At 35.1% G+C, this 17,411-nt stretch overlaps 2 protein-coding genes across 2 annotated transcripts; both read right to left on the bottom strand.

Annotated features, from left to right (window-relative positions):
• Nucleotides 1-2,860: 2,860 nt before the first annotated feature.
• si:ch211-217k17.10 (uncharacterized protein LOC798704 homolog) lies at nucleotides 2,861-3,764 on the bottom strand. Its single transcript, XM_056464704.1, has 2 exons — nucleotides 3,626-3,764; nucleotides 2,861-3,480 (listed from the first exon to the last, which is right to left on the bottom strand). Exons 1-2 carry the CDS (start codon nucleotides 3,650-3,652, stop codon nucleotides 3,097-3,099), a joined length of 411 nt encoding a protein of 136 aa, XP_056320679.1. The 5' UTR covers nucleotides 3,653-3,764; the 3' UTR covers nucleotides 2,861-3,096.
• Nucleotides 3,765-8,511: 4,747 nt separating this feature from the next.
• ccdc86 (coiled-coil domain containing 86) lies at nucleotides 8,512-17,120 on the bottom strand. Its single transcript, XM_056456493.1, has 4 exons — nucleotides 16,505-17,120; nucleotides 12,719-12,848; nucleotides 11,907-11,981; nucleotides 8,512-8,861 (listed from the first exon to the last, which is right to left on the bottom strand). The coding sequence occupies exons 1-4, from the start codon at nucleotides 17,008-17,010 to the stop codon at nucleotides 8,724-8,726; spliced, it is 849 nt and encodes a 282-aa protein (XP_056312468.1). The 5' UTR covers nucleotides 17,011-17,120; the 3' UTR covers nucleotides 8,512-8,723.
• Between the last annotated feature and the right edge of the window lie 291 nt (nucleotides 17,121-17,411).

Here is a 17,411-nt window from a genome sequence, read left to right as displayed (position 1 = left end):
AAAGTGACATTTAAAGGCTTAACTAGGTTAATTAGGTTAACTGTGCAGGTTAGGGTAATAAGGCAAGTTATGATGGTTTGTTCTGTAGAGTATCGAAAAAATATAGCTTAAAGGGGCTAATAATATTGACCTTAAAATGGTTCATAAAAAATTTAAAACTGCTTTTATTCTAGCCAAAATAAAACTGAAATAAGACTTTCTCCAGAGGAAAAAATATTACCAGACATACTGTGAAAATTTCCTTGCTTTTTAAACATCATTTGGAAAATATTTTTAAAAGAAAAAAAAAAATTAAAGGGGGCGAATAATTCTGACTTCAACTGTATATATATATCCTATTTCTTTCAGTTTAAATGACACATTTGATGTCAATTTCTATCTGACTTCTAGAGCTAGTGCTGAATTATTACAGTTTTATTACAGTTATTACAATTATTACAGTATTAGTAAGTCAAATCCATCCAGGCCTAATAGAGACCACTAACAGCATAAAGACAAGGAAACATATTGTACATATATTACACATATATACTATGACACAGCCCACAACATAAGCATACAAATAAATTGAGATGTGAGGGAGGGAGAAGAAAAGCACTAAGCCGAGGTTCTTTAACAAAGTCTCTTTTAGTCTCCATGGCAAATCTGGTAGGTGATGAATGTGGCACCGGGCTTTACCTGAAGGTCACACAGCTTCTCATACGGCTGAACTGGTTTGCCATTATAGATCAGATTCAAGATCCCTAGGTTGTTGTTTTTCAGGATTTCCTCAATTGTATCAGTGATGTTCACAGTCACAGCTATCCGGTCTCCCACTTCGCCTTTAATGATGAGCACATTGGTTTTGGGAGCTGGAGAAACAGGTCTTTGAACCTGGAGATTGGCGTGGCAGGTGTTTTCCAGCGGCCCATAATACGGAACATTTACCCTGTTTTGAGGGTCTCTTCTCACACGTTCAATGGTTACAAGTGCTTGAGGCTAACACCCAACCTTTTAGGCCTGAAAAATGAGTGTGGGATAGAAAGAGTCAAGTAGTTTTAAAAAATTTAGTTTTTGAAAAATTGCTTTTGACAAAAAAAAATCTTCATTTTAAAGGATTCACATTTAAAAATAGTACCTTTAAAGTCTCTCCAGATAGAAATCGGTGTCCTGACAGCATTAAAAATATGGCAATTATGTTTCGACAGTTCTGTTGCTATTGCAATATTGACAAGCACAGTGTTTGTATGGTCTCTGACACACTGCCAGTGTTTACATGCTGGATTCCAAAACCTATAGTATTGAGTCTGAAAATAACCCTAGATATTTATAAGGAACATTATATGACAAAGTTTATTGTTGTTAATCTAATCAAAACATCATGACCAATGTTAAATGAGTTGAAATGCATTTAAAATAATCTTACCAATCAAGCAACATCAGCTGCAGCCATGCTGTCTAACAGAGGAAATCTTTCTGGTCTTCTGTGTTGTTTGGTTTGTTCTGCTCAATTTACTGCAACAGTATTTATTGCAGTCTCAAACTCCACCCAAACACCAGCACCAGACTAATGTATTTGCCAACTTCACTACACTTAACTATGAATACTATTTAGTGAAGGTATGTCTGGCGGAAATTATTTTGTAAAGAAGCATCATTTGGGACTGATAAGTACCGATCACGTCACCTCAGCATTTAAAAAACACATGAGATACTGATTTTGAAAGCATTTCACAAGATAATCAATATTGTCACATTTTTTATGATAAATTTTTATGAATCACATTTTCAGATATATTTCTTACTTTGTGTATGGAAACCGGTTTTTACAGGTTTGTAGTGTTTTGTTTCATCACACTGGCTGATAGATAATGCGGCCTACATTGAATCACAGACACAAAATTATTGGACCTCCGTGCTTTTTTAAAATAAAAGTGATTATGTGTTTATTGAAACAAAAATGTCAGATTTACAGTAGTCCGAATCACATTCATCATTTTGACAGCTTTAATGCTTTTATTAACAGTAGTGGTCATGTTTTAAAACCTGTTAATGTCCTTTTGCCTGAGTTTGAGTATCACAAATTGTCTATTTAAAAATTGTTTCTATTTTAATACATAAATTCTGGCCTCAATTAACCACAAAATAAAAGATGACAATGACATTGTTCCCGCCTCATTTAAACACTCTGTCATAATTACTTCCTAATTATAATCTTTAGCTGTTTTCTTTAGATATAAAAAAAACATTGTACATATTTAACCTAAACCCAACAATGATTTAAACTATACATACACACACACGCACACGCACACGCACACACACACACAGTTGAAGTCAGAATTATAAGTCTCCCCTGTTTCTTTTTTTCCCCAATTTCTGTTTAACGGAGAGTAGATTTTTTTTAACACATTTCTGAACATAATAGTGTTAATAACTCATCTCTAATAACTGATTTAGTTTATCTTTGCTATGATGACAGTAAATAATATTAGACTAGATATTTTCTATTCAAGACACTTCTATACAGCTTAAAGTGACATTTAAAGGCTTAACTAGGTTAATTAGGTTAACTAGGCAGGTTAGGGTAATTAGGTAGGTCATTGTATGACGATGGTTTGTTCTGTAGACTATCAGAAAAATATATAGCTTAAAGGGGCTAATAAAATTTGTCCCTAAAACAACGTTTAAAAAATTTAAAACTGCTTTTATTCTAGCTGAAATAAAACAAATAAGACTTTCTCCAGAAGAAAAAATATTATCAGACATACTATGAAAATTTCCTTGCTCTGTTAAACATCATTTCGGAAATATTAAAGAAAAAAAAAATTCAAAGGGGGGCTAATAATTCTGACTTCAGAATTCAGAATATATATATATATATATATATTATTTCTTTCAGCTTAAATGACACATTTGACGTTGATTTCTATTTGACTTTAGAGCTAGTGCTGCGTTATTACAGTGATTAAGTTAAATTCCTCCAAACCTGATAGAGACCATTAACAGCAAAAAGATCTAGAAACAGCCCACACCATGAGAATACAAACAAACCGATATGTGAGAGAGGGAAAAGAAAAGCCCCTCACTAAACCCTGGTCCTTTAACCAAGTGTCTTTAACCTCCATGGCACTTTTGGCAGATGATGAATGTAATCTGCAGCTTCAATTGGAGATCACACAGCTTCTGATCCAGCGGCACTGTTTTGCCATTGCAGACCAGATACAGGTCCTCTACCTGATTTGGTGTGAGCTTCAGGACTTTCTGTAGCATTTCCCTGCCGGTGTTAGTGTTCTCTATATCCACAGTCTTCTTTTCCTTTGGGCCGTTACTGATGCTCACAGAGAGGAATTTTTCATCTGGCAAAACGGACTTTTCAACCTGGAGAAAGACGTGGGTGACCTTTTTCAGTGGGTTATAGGGAGCAAGCTCAGCATCTGTGACGGCTCTGACACAACGCCAGGGATCACGTCCTGAAAACCGAAACCTATTGAATCGAGCCTGAAAATGAACCAAGATATTTATGAGCATATTACAATATATTACAAAAGTTAATTATGAAGCTTAATGTTGTTTAATCTGGTCAGACTACCATGACCAATGTTAAATGAGTTTCTCCATTGAAATGCATTTAAAATAATCTTACCAATCGTTCAATATCAGCTGTAGCCATGCTGTCTTACAGAGGAAATCTATCTGGTCTTCTGGGCTGTATGGTGTGTGTGTTCCACTTACTGCAACACCATATTTATTATAGTTTCAAACTCCACCCAAACATCAGGACCAGACTAATATCCTTTGCCAACTTCACGAGTAAAGGTATGTCTGACGTAATTTACTTTATTAAGAAGTACCGCTGAAAAAATACCCAGCATGTCACCTCAGCGTTTAAAAAAGCCCCTGAGATACTGATAATGAAAGCATTTCACAAGTGAATAAATATTGTCATATATTAAACCCTTCCCAAACAACTGGAAAATCCCGTTTGTGTCAATTTTGAAAATGAAACCTCTTCTCTCTCTAAAAACAATAACAAAGGCAGTTCTTTAACATATGAGCAGAAAATAAACACAATTAAATGATTTAGGAAATCCACTTTCAGATATATTTCTTAAAAAGCTGACTGGAATATGTTTTAGCATCACACATTTATTTGTCTTTCAATTTGCCGTTCAGATAATGCGTCAGACTCAAATTTCTCAGTGTGTTGTTTAATCACAATGGTTGACATAATTCATAAGCTTTAATGGCATCTTGACTATTAGTCACAGAAGGAGGACAGAGACCAGAGTTGTTTATTGAGAGTTGTTGAAAACATGACCTCTTTAAGCTGCAGTCACACTAGAGTGTGAAAAGAGGCAGGATAGAGCAAGATAATTAGACATTAAAAAAAGCGAGGGATTGCTCCATATTTACAATTTCTGTCCAGAGAGATCATGTTTTGATCCTCGATTGGTCTCACGCAGTCAAGTGATACGATTTCGCAGGTCAGAGTTCACCAAGCTTTAACTTTCCACTGTAGTGAACTGCCATACTTGATGCACGACCTTGTGTTTCCAGTCTGACGCATTCACGTGCGTATGAATGGAAGTCTATGGGGAGAAAAGTGCAGTGTGACCGCAGCTTTATCTATATGTCTGATTTTTTCCAATAATAGTTCTGCAGTTTGCAGTGTGTGTTTATTTGTTTGCTTGGTTAATTAGTTAATTTTGTATTAAAAAAAAAACATTTATATGAAAAAATTCATTTTATATTTGTTATTGCATTGTGTTTATAAGTTGGTATGTATGCAAATTATGCTGTAACTGTGATTTTTATTAATAAATCAGTTAAATATTCATGCAGTTCTTACATTTTCATTTCCAGACACATCCATAGTCTGAACTTAAGCAACTTTCACTGTGAATCACTTGAATTGCTTAATTTAGATTTGAAATGCTTTATTATTGTGGTTTAGTATATGTAATGGAGAATAATGTTTCTAATCACTTTCAAAGTAATTAAACTACTATTGTAAAATTGAAACTAATCAACTTTTTATTAGTCATATTTATTTGGGGTCAGCCTGAGAAACAATAGTAATCTGGAGGGGGAAAAAAAGCCATTATGCATTTACAATCTCTGCCTTTTTCTGATTTTTTGCTCATCTTTTCAGATGTGCTGCTCTTTTTGTCTATTGTTGAAAAGACGGCTATTTAATACATTTGAAACAGAAACTATAAACACTGATATATGCATTTTCACAAATTTCTTAAAAAAAAAAGAGAGATGTCTGTAAACGGGCTATCAAATCAACACCTTTATTTGCCTTTTGGTTTGCTGCACAGATATTAACCGCAAACTTTTTATAGTGTTTTGTTTTATCACATTGACTTTTATAATTAGATTAGATTAGATTAGATTCAACTTTATTGTCATTACACATGTACAAGTACAAGGCAACGAAATGCAGTTTAGGTCTAACCAGCAGTGCAATAGCAGCAAGTGCAGGATACAGGTATAAGTTATAAAGTGCAGTTATAGAAAAACTATGGTGATATTTACAGATGGATGTACTATCAACATTATATACAGGTTGTATTAGCTATGAACAGATTTACAATAAATGAATATATGTACAGGATACTATTAATAGCAGAAGTGTGCAGATAGATAAACATAATTACAAATGTCCATGTGCTGTGGGTATGTCCAGTTCAAATAAATGAATCAGTGCAATGAATATGTGCAAACTTTAAATGTGCAAATGTTAAATAGTGCAGTGATTGTGAGGAGTATAAGTTAGAGGAGTGTGGGGGTGTATTGGGGGGGCAGAAGAGTCAGTGAGGGGCAGAGTTCAAAAGGAAGACAGACAGCTCTGGGGAAAAAGCTGTTCCTCAGTCTGCTGGTTTTTGTCCGGGGGAGCCTGAAGCGCCTGCCGGAAGGCAGGAGAGAAAACAGTCTGTGAGCAGGGTGAGAGGTGTCCTTAAGAATACTGCGCCGAGCACGCAGTATTCTTAAGGACACCTCTCACCCTGCTCACAGACTGTTTTCTCTCCTGCCTTCCGGCAGGCGCTTAAAAAAAACAAAGCGGGCTACATTGAATGCAGGACTGCATTCAATGCAGGCTACATTGAATACAAAATTATTATAGCTCCATACTGAGTTCCACATGCCAGGCTTTTTTTAAAAAAGGTATTATATAGTTATTGAAACAAAAAAAAAAAATTATAAATTCAAGAGCAAATCACATTCATAATTTTAACAGGTTTAATGCTTTAAAATCTGCTGATGCTTGAATATCACAAATGGTCAATTATTAAAATAGTTTCATTTTAATATATAATATTTGACCTCAATTAACCTCAGTGTATAAATAAAACATTGTAATTGTTTCATATAAACTCTCTGCTTCCTAATAATAGCCTTTTGGTGTTTTCATTTGGTACAAAAACAAAACAAAACAAAAAAACATTAAAGTACATATAAAATCTAAACCCAACAATGATTTAAACTATATATATATATATATATATATATATATATATATATATATATATATATATATATATATATATATATATATATATATGTATGTATGTATGTATGTATGTATATATATACCCATTTTTTCAGCTTAAATGACACATTTGACTTTGATAACTTGTCCTGCATTATTAGTTTTAGTAACAGTTATTACAATTATTACAGTATAAGTGAGTCACATACATCCAAACCTAGAGACCACTAATGATAGTACAGTAGAACACATAAATACTATGATACAGCCCACAACACGAGAATACAAACAAACCGAGATGTGAGAAAGAGAAAAGAAAAGCCTTGGTCCTTTAACCAAGTCTCTTTAACCTCCACGGCAAATCCGGTAGCAGATGAACTTGGTGTTGGGCTTTACCTTGAGATCACAAAGTGTCTGCTGTGGATGAACTGTTTGGCCATTTAAGACCAGACTCGAGCTCCCTAGGCCAGCACTTTGCAGCATTTGCTCAACGGTATAAGTGATGTGCACGACCACAGCAATCTGGTGGCTCACTCCGCCATTATTGATGAACAGAGTGAAGATTTCGGGAGTTGGAGAAACAGGTGGTTGAACCTGGAGGACGGTGTGGCTGGTGTTTTCCAGAGGCTCAGGGTAGTGAACAGATACCTTGCTTTGAAGGTCTCTTCTCACACGTTGAGCTGTCACATGTGCTTGGGGCTGAAGATGAGTCGGGGAGAGAAAGAATTGAGTTTATTGCCATATCAGCCTTTACTGGCTATTTAATGCCAAAAAAAAAATTACAAACATTTTACATTAACTTTTTTTATTATTATTATTATTTATGATTTTTTAAAAACAATTTTACAAACAACCCTCATAGAAATAATAATAATTTTAAAATAATGAATAAAATAATCAAATAAAACCTAGTTACACAACTAAATGCTGGGCAGATGCCTACATTTATGCAACAATCTTAATGTTACAATTCGAGTAATGAATAAAACATTACAAACTGATGTATTATTATTGTCCAGAGCTAGCAAGGGTGATCAGCTCCAGATCCAGCTGGAGAGATTTAACATAAGATAAAAAGGGCTTCCAAATTTTAACGAACGTTCGGTCTTTGAAGGGAGCATCTAATCTTCTCTAGCTTCACAAAATACAAAACATCTTTCAGCCGCCGTACATGCGAGGTATACCTTTTCGAAAAATTACTTTTGATAAAATAATCAAAAATTTTCACACAATTTATACCTAAAAAAAACCTCTTTAAAAGTCTCTCCAGATAAAAAATTGTTGTCCTGATAACTCTAAAAATAGGGCATTGCAATTATGTATGCTATTCCAATCTTGACAAGCACAGATCAAGCACAGTATCTGTACGGTCTCTGACACACTGCCAGCGTTTACGTGTTGATTTCCAAAACCTATAGTTTTGAGCCTGAAAATAACCCTAGAAATTTATGAGGAACAGAACATTACAGAGTTTAATGTTGTTTAATCTAAGCAAAACATCATAACCAATGTTAAATGAGCTTCTCCATTGAAATGCATGTCGTGGAACAGTAGCTGTAGCCATGCTGTCTAACAGAGGAAATCTTTCTGGCCTTGTGTGTGCTCCGCTTACTGAAGCACCATTTTTATTATAGTCTCAAACTCCACCCAAACATCAGGATCAGACTAAAATCTTTTGTCAACTTCACTCAACACTCACCTATGAATGCTATTTAGTGAAGGTATGTCTGGCGGAAATTAGTTTATAAAGAATCACAGTAGAAATGTACCGATCCCATCACCTCAGTGTTCAAAAAGCACCCGAGAAACTGATAATGAAAGCATTTCACAACATAATAAATATTGTCACATTAAACCTTATTAAACAATCGGAAAGTCCCCTGGGTTTGTGCTAATTTTGAAAATGAAACCTCTTCTCTCACTGAAAACAACAACAAAGGCAGTTCTTTAACATATGAGAAGCAGAAAATAAAACATTTAAATGATTTAGGAAATCCATTTTCAGATCGATTTCTTAAAAAGATGACCAGAAATTGGTTACACCATCACACATTTATTTGCTTTTAAACCTGCTGTACAGAGATTACATCAGACTTGAGTTTCTCCGTGTGTTGTTTAATCACAATGGCTGACATATAATCCGGTCTACTTTGAGTCACAGATGAAAGATGATTAGACCTCCATATTGAATTGATCCACAAAAGATTTCAGCATATCGATGTTTGAGGGGATTTTCAGAGATCCTCTAGGAGCTGCTGTTGGTTTTCTCTGTGCTCTTCTTGACTTTAGGTGGTGTTTTCTGCACCATGGAGAGCGTGTCTCTTTTCTCAATCTTCCTCAGCTGTTTCTTCTTCATCCTCTTGATCTTCGCAGTATTTTTAATCTGAAAGAGGCAAAACAGAGAGAGAGTTAGGAAGATAAAGAAACATGTGGAAGTGTTAAGCTGCGGTCACACTTCACTTTTAGCCCTATAGACTTCCATTCATACGCATGCGAATGCGACAGACCGGAAATGCTAGCTTGTGCGACAAGTTTTTCAGTTCGCTGAATTGGAAAGTTCAAGGTTGGTGAACTCTAACCTGCGAAATCGCATCACATGACTGCGTGTGACCAATCGAAGATCAAAACATGACCAGAATATTTTACAGAAATGTTAAATATAGAATAAATGTCTAATCATCTTGTTCATTCCTGCGCCTTTTTACAGCAAAGTACTCAAACTCAAGTGTGGCTGAGCTTACGAAACTGTAGAGCTTCCTACTAATAATAGACGAAATAATTGTTTAAAGTCAGTAATAAGGTTCATAAAAGTGCTAATAATTATGTCGCGTTGACAATAGGGCTGAACAAAATGGGCAAAAGAAACTATCATGATTTTCTTGAACAATATTGCGATTTCCATTTTAATCACGATTTTGTAATAGACAGACTGAATCTGTGTTACAGTGTGACTCTGAAACATTTCAAAATAAAAACAATTAGATCTATCAAAGACCTGTAACATGTCTCGAAAACAGGCCTATGGTAAAACAAATGTGTGTGTGTGTGTGCGCAGAGTATATACAGGAATCAGAGAGTAAAATTCAATACCTTTTAAGACATTTAACTCTTTCCATACATTATAAAACCTTATAACCACATTTCAACCGGAAACACTGGCAGGATTTTAACTTGCAGTTTATTTACTAAACATTAATGTAAGAAACTAATTCAAAACTAAAACATTATTTATATGCTGAATAAAAAACGATTAAATCTAGCTAATTCAGCAGGTGGCGCCTATAGACCAGTGTTTCCCAACCCTGTTCCTGAAGGCACACCAACAGTCCACATTTTCAACCCTAATCAAACACACCTGAATCATCTTATCATAACATCAGAAGAGACTCCAAAACCTGAAGTTAATGGGCTAGATAACGGAGACAACCAAAATATGTACTGTTGGTGTGCCTCCAGGAACAGGGTTATGAAACACTGCTATAGACCATTTTGAAGGGAACAAATAATAACAATGGTCCCAACGTATTTCCTGCTTTACATTTTTCATTTCTATAGTTCCCGAGAATCCAAAAAGAGACACATATTGATATATGTTATGACAGATGATTGAATCACTTCTTGTCCCAGTTATGAAATAGTTTGATAACAAGCAGTAAATTGTTATGGGTCAATGACATGGCCACCTTGAAACGGTTTATAGAACTGCAGAAATAATGATCATGTCTTGGTTTCTGCAGTAAACAAAGCAGCATTGTGTCAAATCTAGAAGGATGTCATTGATTTAATAAACTACACAGCATTCTGATATTCGCAGATTTAATTCTGACAAACTTTAGCATACAACCATACATTGCACAATCAAAAATGCTATAAATTAAATACCTTGCAAAATAACATTTAAGACTTAATACTTTTTAGGGGCCCTAAATTTCTCTACATTGATTTATCAATGCTCTAAGACCCCGCGGAAACCCTGGTATGTATGTGTGCGTGTGTGTCAAACAAGTAAGGCTCCGATGTTCTGCTTGACCAAATATCAGAAGTATTTGCGTTTGTGTTCACAGAATTGTTTTGTCATGGACAGATCACAGACCTCTTCATGACTCTGCAGTGAAATAGGCCGTTCTCATTTCACATATTTTGCTCGCACGACTCTATTATTTCCAATGGAGGATTGCGTGCACGTTTATTGAGAGCAGCACGCGCGCGCTGTCTTTAAATTAAAATTTTACTTTTCAGAATGCTGCACTGCAAATCACGTAACAAGAACTGACCAATCAGCTTCATATTTTGTATGGAATACACACATTTCGGTTACCTCTGACAAACACAAGACACGCAACACCAAGTGCTTTTAATTCTTTCCATAGATAAAACTTGTCTCGGAACTGCAGCAATGTTTTGTTAGGTTGTCATCCCCTAAAAAAACGGTTGATGGTCACCACAAAGCACGTTGAAAACTTTTAGACGCAATACATTACTGACTTACAAATGACCTGGTTCTGCCATACATTAGCCTTCCTGTTTCCAAAGTAACTTAATCTTACACCACAGTTGAATTTTTTGGCACCAAGTCCTCCTGTGCTGAACTCATCATCCCTGTATACGCAGGATATTCAGTCTCCTGTTCATCGTGCTCTGTTAGGATTGGTTCAATTACCATACAGCAGGAAAATCATGCTGGCAGAAATTTACAGCAGGAAAATCGAAATGTCAGATTTAGAAATCGCGTATGTCCAAATTGCGATTTCGATATGATTTCAATTAATCACACAGCGCTAGTTGACAATCCAAAGTATGGATTCATTTTGAAAAGGTAAAATATAAGTCCAAAATGACTGACAATCATAATCACAAAAGTACAAAACATTTTAAAACTTTTTTTTTTTTTCGCAACAAAAAAGCTTTTATGCCAACATGACCTGATTCTCCATGTGTCTGACTTTTTTAATTTAGATTTTATTTCTGCAGTATGTGGCATATTTGTTTATTTATTGGCTTAGTTAATTAGTTATATTAAAAAACAATTATATAAAAAAGGTGTTTTATATTTGTTCTTCCATTGTGTGTTTATAAGTTGTGATGTATGCAAATGATGTTGTACTTTGCGATTTTTATTATTCAATTATTTAAATATTCTTACATTCATTTCCTCAGACACGTTTATAGTATGAACTTAAGCAACTTTCCCTTTAAATCACGTTTAATACTTAATTTAGATTCTAAATGTTTTATTATTGTGGTTTAGTATACCTGCAATGCACATCAATGCTTTTAATAACTTTGTTTCTATTAAAAAATTAAGTTATTATTGTAAAAATGCAATCAGTCGACAAATGGCTTAAATGAACAGCGATTAATCGGCAAGGAATGTTTTAATTTGAGGTCAGCTTGAGAAACAGAAGATAAAAAGCCATTCTGTATTTACCACTTGCACAATCTCTGCCTTTTTCTCATTTTCTGCTCGTCTTTTCAGATGCTCTGCTCTCCTCTTCTTCTTTTCCTGCAAAATAGGTAAATAGGTTAAAAAAAGGTAAATATATTAATGAAAAGCACATGATTTCAGATAATAATAACCCATTTCAAACTGAAAGTTAATTAAATTTTTCTAATAAAACCTTTTGGCAACGTTCACAGGTCACAAGCTTTCTGTTTCTTACTGTTTATATAACGCATCAATTAAAAGAAATGGACACTTATATTTAGCAGAAACACATTACATTTAAAAAAAGTGACAATAAATCAAAATATATAACAAAAGTTTTACATCCCAAATAAATGCAATAATTTTAAACTTTAAATCCATCCTAAAATCAAAAAATATTAAGCAGCACAATTGTTTTTAACAATAATAATGATATTAATATTATAAAACATGTTAAGAAGCACCAAATCAGCATGTAAGGGTGATTTCTGGAAGATTATGTGACACTGGAGAGTTATGATGCTCAAAATTCAGCATTAAATCACATGAATAAATGACTATATTGGAAAAAAAAAACATTTATTATTTATAATACTAATATTTTCTCACAATATTTGAGTTTTACTGTACCTAATTTTTTTTATTTTTTAAAGGTGAGCAAATTCGACTTCTGAACAATATTGTATGTAACAAGAAGAAATTAGTTCCCTGCTATGTGATACCAAATGCTTCCCCCCCAAAACAAGCAAGGAAACCCTTAGACATGAGTGTTGGACAACATTTATTTCAGTAAATAAGTCACGCCAGAATCTGACCTCTTTCTCTCGGGCCTGCTCATCTTTCAGCTGTTGGTGGTACAGCTTGACCTGCTGCTTTTCTCTCTTGGCCTCCATCTTTTTTTCCCATGAAGTGCACAGAGGTTTGTCTCGCAACAGAGCGGAGAACCTACAAAACAAATCAGACAGACAGTAAATGTAGGGCTGCACAACATATTGTTTTAACATCGGTATCGTAATGTGTGCATCCACAATAGACATATCACAAAGATCTGCAATGTTAAATTGTCTGCCGGAGCACCCGTGTCTGTTTGACTTGTCATGTGAGCAATACCACAACCAGGTCAAAACAGAAAGAAAATTGCCACTTCCCTTCAAATCCAGGTGAGCAAATATGTACATGTTCTACCCCATTAAAGGCTTCTTTCTCATTATGTAGTTAATAACGAAAGACATACTACGTGTTTTTGGTTGTGAGACGTAGTTTGGACGAAGTTGTTGGCGATTCTTCCTATGGTAAAGTGCAATGTGAAACCTCCTGTTGCCGATCCATCTTGCAGTGTAAACAAAGCAGCGACAAAACGCTAACCCAGATAGTCATGCAGTGTGAAAACATCTGTGACACGACTACTTTGAAAATCAAGCAGTCTGAACTCTGCATAACAGAGGCTACATGTGCTACTGAAGATTAAAGACACAGATGAGAGGTTTGCTCTGATTGTGGGCTATGCTGCGTGTTGTTTTTGAACCCAAATAAGCACTAAATGTATGTTGTGTGTAGTTTATCTGTAATTGGTAACATATCGGAGACTGCAAGGGTCTGTATGTGTTCATATATGTTGCATTTATTTATTTATTTTATGTAACTGCAGACGTTACAGTAGGCTATTTCACACTATCATTGATCTGCAGATATAATCAAATCATGTTCATAGAAAGGTTAGTAATGAACATTTATACACAAGTATTTAGGAGTATAAAGCATTTGTTTTGTGAGAAGTGCTTCTCATATGATATGTGAACGACCTGTAACATTAATACAATTTACTCGAGCGAGAATGACGTCGACTAAAACTTTCTGTCCTACACTACGCACACCAAAAGAGTACCATTGATACCCTTTTAGCAGTGGAACCACAAGCCTGATAAAGGTGACCCGTGCCGAGCCATACTGCACCGTACTGTACCACTCAGTGGAAACGGGCCATTAAACTGTTTAATGATGTTTGATCTAAATGAATATGATCATTAGCCAAAACACAGACTGTTATATGTTGCACACAGGAGAATTAATATTGTATTGTATGTGGGACTCTTATTTTGAAAACATAGGATTATATAAATGATACAGAACAAAAAACCTATCCCTGGTTCTTAGGAAAACCACTGGCTAAAAAAATGCCAACATTCGACATTCTCTGTTGGTTCGCCAAGAACTTTCTTTATATAAACATTTCCGCCTAGACTGTAAAAAAACTAAATTACATAATCAATTAGCCATGACAATATAGTATTTAGCTATGTATAACTAAGTTAATCATGTTCCAACTTAATTTTATAAGTTACACAAGCTGTTTTAAGTCAGATTAATTTAAGTTCAAATGACTCAAAGTTAACTTGATTCAGCTTAAATATGTACAGCAACCAGTATTGTTTTTGATAGTGTAGGTTAGCAAAACAATTCAGGGATATCTTCTTTTAGGTTTAAATGGAATTGTTACAAAAACAAAACAAAAAAATTCCTGCAACTTTAACTTAGAAATGTATTAAATTACAGTGAACATTCCCAGAAGATTAGCATTTGGTCACCAAAATTTAAGCAAAAGCTTACAAAATTGGAACCATATGGGTGCGAATGTTAAGTGTTTGATGCGATGTACACAAACCAAATGGGAACTAAATGGGACTGGGGTAACGTTTGTTTAATGTTCATACATTCTGACTTTTTCCTTAATATATTTTCAGTAATGTAGTCTTCGCAAATGCTAAATTGTTCTAGCTAAAATGAGAATCATGATATTTTTTTTCTTAAAATCAAGATCACAATTTTCTCACGATTCTGTAGATGTAAAATAAAGGTTAACACAAGTAGGCTGTTTTACTGTTTCTTCTAAAACGTATGGTAAATCAACAAGTATAATTTTAGGCCTATGTGTAGCTCTACTGTTGGTTAAAATGCTATATTTTGAATAGACTTGGATTGGTGGACTTGACTAGACTTTAAATTTGTCCTGGTTGCTAATTCACAGTCAAGTGAAGACATCAGAAAACAACTATTCATACTTCTTAAGTTGAATTATGTTTGAGACATTTGCTTGTCATTTGTCATTGACAACATCCTTAGACCATTTTTTTCAGTGGTAAAATGAAACATTTGTCATTATCAGATTCCCTTTTGCATCACATTCAACATCATATAGACTAGAGCAGTATACTGACACTGTAAACATTTATTTTCATGCACAACACTGAGATCTGTGTGTATGGGCGAATCGAGACCTTTTTTCGATTAATCATGCAGCCCTAATTAGCAGCCAATGGCTATCAAAGTACAACATTGTTTACAATCAAATAAATAGTGCTAATGTTGTTTTGAAGTCATACTTGCACGTGATTTCAGACCAAACAATAAAGGGACTGTGCCAGAAGTTGTCACTGTTCAAAAATGAACAAATGTGCAAATACAAAAACCAACTTTATATTCGCACATTCATTCAGTGACAAATTGTGATATGCTTATGCTATGACATCCCTATATTGTTTATCACACTCTTTGAATATTTAGTCTGAAATTACATGCAAGTATGATTGAAAACAACATTAGCACTATTTAATTTTGTACTTTGATTGTCTTTGGCTGCTAATATAATTTCACCATTTAGAATTTGCAAAGACTACTTTACTGAAATTATACGTACCCTGTTGAAAAAAACAGCTTAAACCAGCCTAGGCTGGATGGCTGGTTTTAGCTGGTCGACCAGCCTGGTTTTAGAGGGGTTTTGGCCATTTCCAGGCTGGTTTTCAGCCATTTCCAGCCTGGTCTTAGCTGGTCAGGCTGGAAAATGACCAGCTAAAACCAGCTTGACCAGCCTAGCCAGGCTGGGAGCCCATCCAAAACCAGCTATGTCCAGCTTAAACTAGCTGGTCATTTTCCAGCCTGACCAGCTAAGACGAGGCTGGAAATGGCTGGAAACCAGCCTGGAAGTGGCCAAAACCCCTCTAAAACCAGCTAAAACCAGCTAAAACCAGCCAACCAGCCTAGGCTGGTTTAAACTGGATTTTTCAACAGGGACTATTAAGTCATCAGAATGAGCTAACACAAAACCAAATTTACCTCAATAATGAAAGGTAAAGTTGGTTTTATATTCACGCATTAGGACTTTCTCCTAAATAATATATTTTCAGAAAAGTAATATTTGCCATTTCGAAACCAGCATATCATATTATCAGCGAAAGACTATCAAAGTACAACATGGTTCACAGTCAAATAATTAATGGTAATGTTGATTTGAAGCCAACATGTGATTTCAGACGCAATATTCAAAGTACCATGGTAAACAATATAGTGATTATATCACAAGTTGTCATTGAATGAATATACGAATATAAAACCAACTTTACTTCAGTATATGGATTCTGTTACAAATGTTTTTGTTGTCATTACATTCATACTGTTCATTAGTACAGTTTGCTTGTATACTAGAATTTATTTATAACTAGAAATTTTCACAAGGTATACTGCTATTTTTAATCAGTGAATTTAACTGTATTGTTTACAATTAATACAAGCTGTAGTAAAATAAACATAGTGACCAAATAAATCACCTTTGCTTCTTTCTGTCCTTCCATACTCTTCCAGATTTGGGTTTTCCCAGAGGAACCACGTTGCTTTTCTTCTCACTGGATTCGGAGTGAGTCCTCTTTTTGGCCTTTTTCGCTTTCTCTGGGTTAACGGGACCAGTGGATCCTATATTTTTGTTATTCTCCACATTTTCTTTCTCGCTGGTCTGATCTGACACCATTAAAAGTGCATTATCCGATACTGCAGACTCTTGACTCACTTCTGCTGCTGCTGTATTTACATCTGGACACGCTGTTTCAGTCAATGAACTACTTTGGTCAGTTTTAGCATCTTCTGTAGGTTCCTCGTGGATGTCTATCGCTTCTTCTGGCACTACTGACTTTCTGGTCCTGCGGACGGAGGTTTTGGCCGCGGGTGTCCGTATTCTGCGACCGCTCCTTGTGCGACTCACGACCGGAGAATCCACTTCATTATCAGATCCTTCTAGATTCGCAGCATCACCTCCGTCTGATTCTTTGCTTTTGGACATCTTTAGCGTATTAAATTAGAAATATATGATCTGATACAATCCTCACATGTGTGGAAACACACGTGTATCTCACCACTGCTTCCTTGAGGGTGGAAGAAATGACAGTAGTGAAATAGAGAGTCGACATCATCATCTAGTGGTTGGGAGAGTAACTAGTCATGGACGTGTGAATTATTTCCTGCGAGTCGATTGATGAATCGGTTCAAAGATTCAGAGTAGTGATTCCTTTGCATGATGATATATCTAGTCTTCTTTATGCCTAATTTTATCTTTAGAAAATGTGGTGGCCTCCTTTTTTACTAACTTGTGATTTTAAGTGTTCCTAAATTACCATTAGGATGTCCAGTTTTCATACACAAGCCTTAAAACACTTGGAGACTGATTTATACACATAACTTTCC

This window comes from Danio aesculapii, chromosome 1 (genome assembly GCF_903798145.1).
Source record: "Danio aesculapii chromosome 1, fDanAes4.1, whole genome shotgun sequence".
NCBI classification, from domain to species: domain Eukaryota; kingdom Metazoa; phylum Chordata; class Actinopteri; order Cypriniformes; family Danionidae; genus Danio; species Danio aesculapii.
The sequence above is the reverse complement of the archived record's forward strand: the minus strand, read 5'-3'. Positions and strand labels throughout refer to the sequence as shown.

What these genes read in the sequence shown, in the direction of transcription:
- si:ch211-217k17.10 (XM_056464704.1), bottom strand. Translation starts at nt 3,652, where the DNA reads ATGGCTACAGCTGATATTGAACGATTG. An exon ending in CAGCTGATATTGAACGATTG is followed by an intron (nt 3,481 to 3,625) that starts GTAAGATTATTT and finishes GTTCATTTTCAG; the next exon opens with GCTCGATTCAATAGGTTTCG.
- ccdc86 (XM_056456493.1), bottom strand. Translation starts at nt 17,010, where the DNA reads ATGTCCAAAAGCAAAGAATCAGACGGAGGTGATGCTGCGAATCTAGAA. An exon ending in AAGGACAGAAAGAAGCAAAG is followed by an intron (nt 12,849 to 16,504) that starts GTGATTTATTTG and finishes TTTGTTTTGTAG; the next exon opens with GTTCTCCGCTCTGTTGCGAG. An exon ending in AGCAGGCCCGAGAGAAAGAG is followed by an intron (nt 11,982 to 12,718) that starts GTCAGATTCTGG and finishes CCTATTTTGCAG; the next exon opens with GAAAAGAAGAAGAGGAGAGC.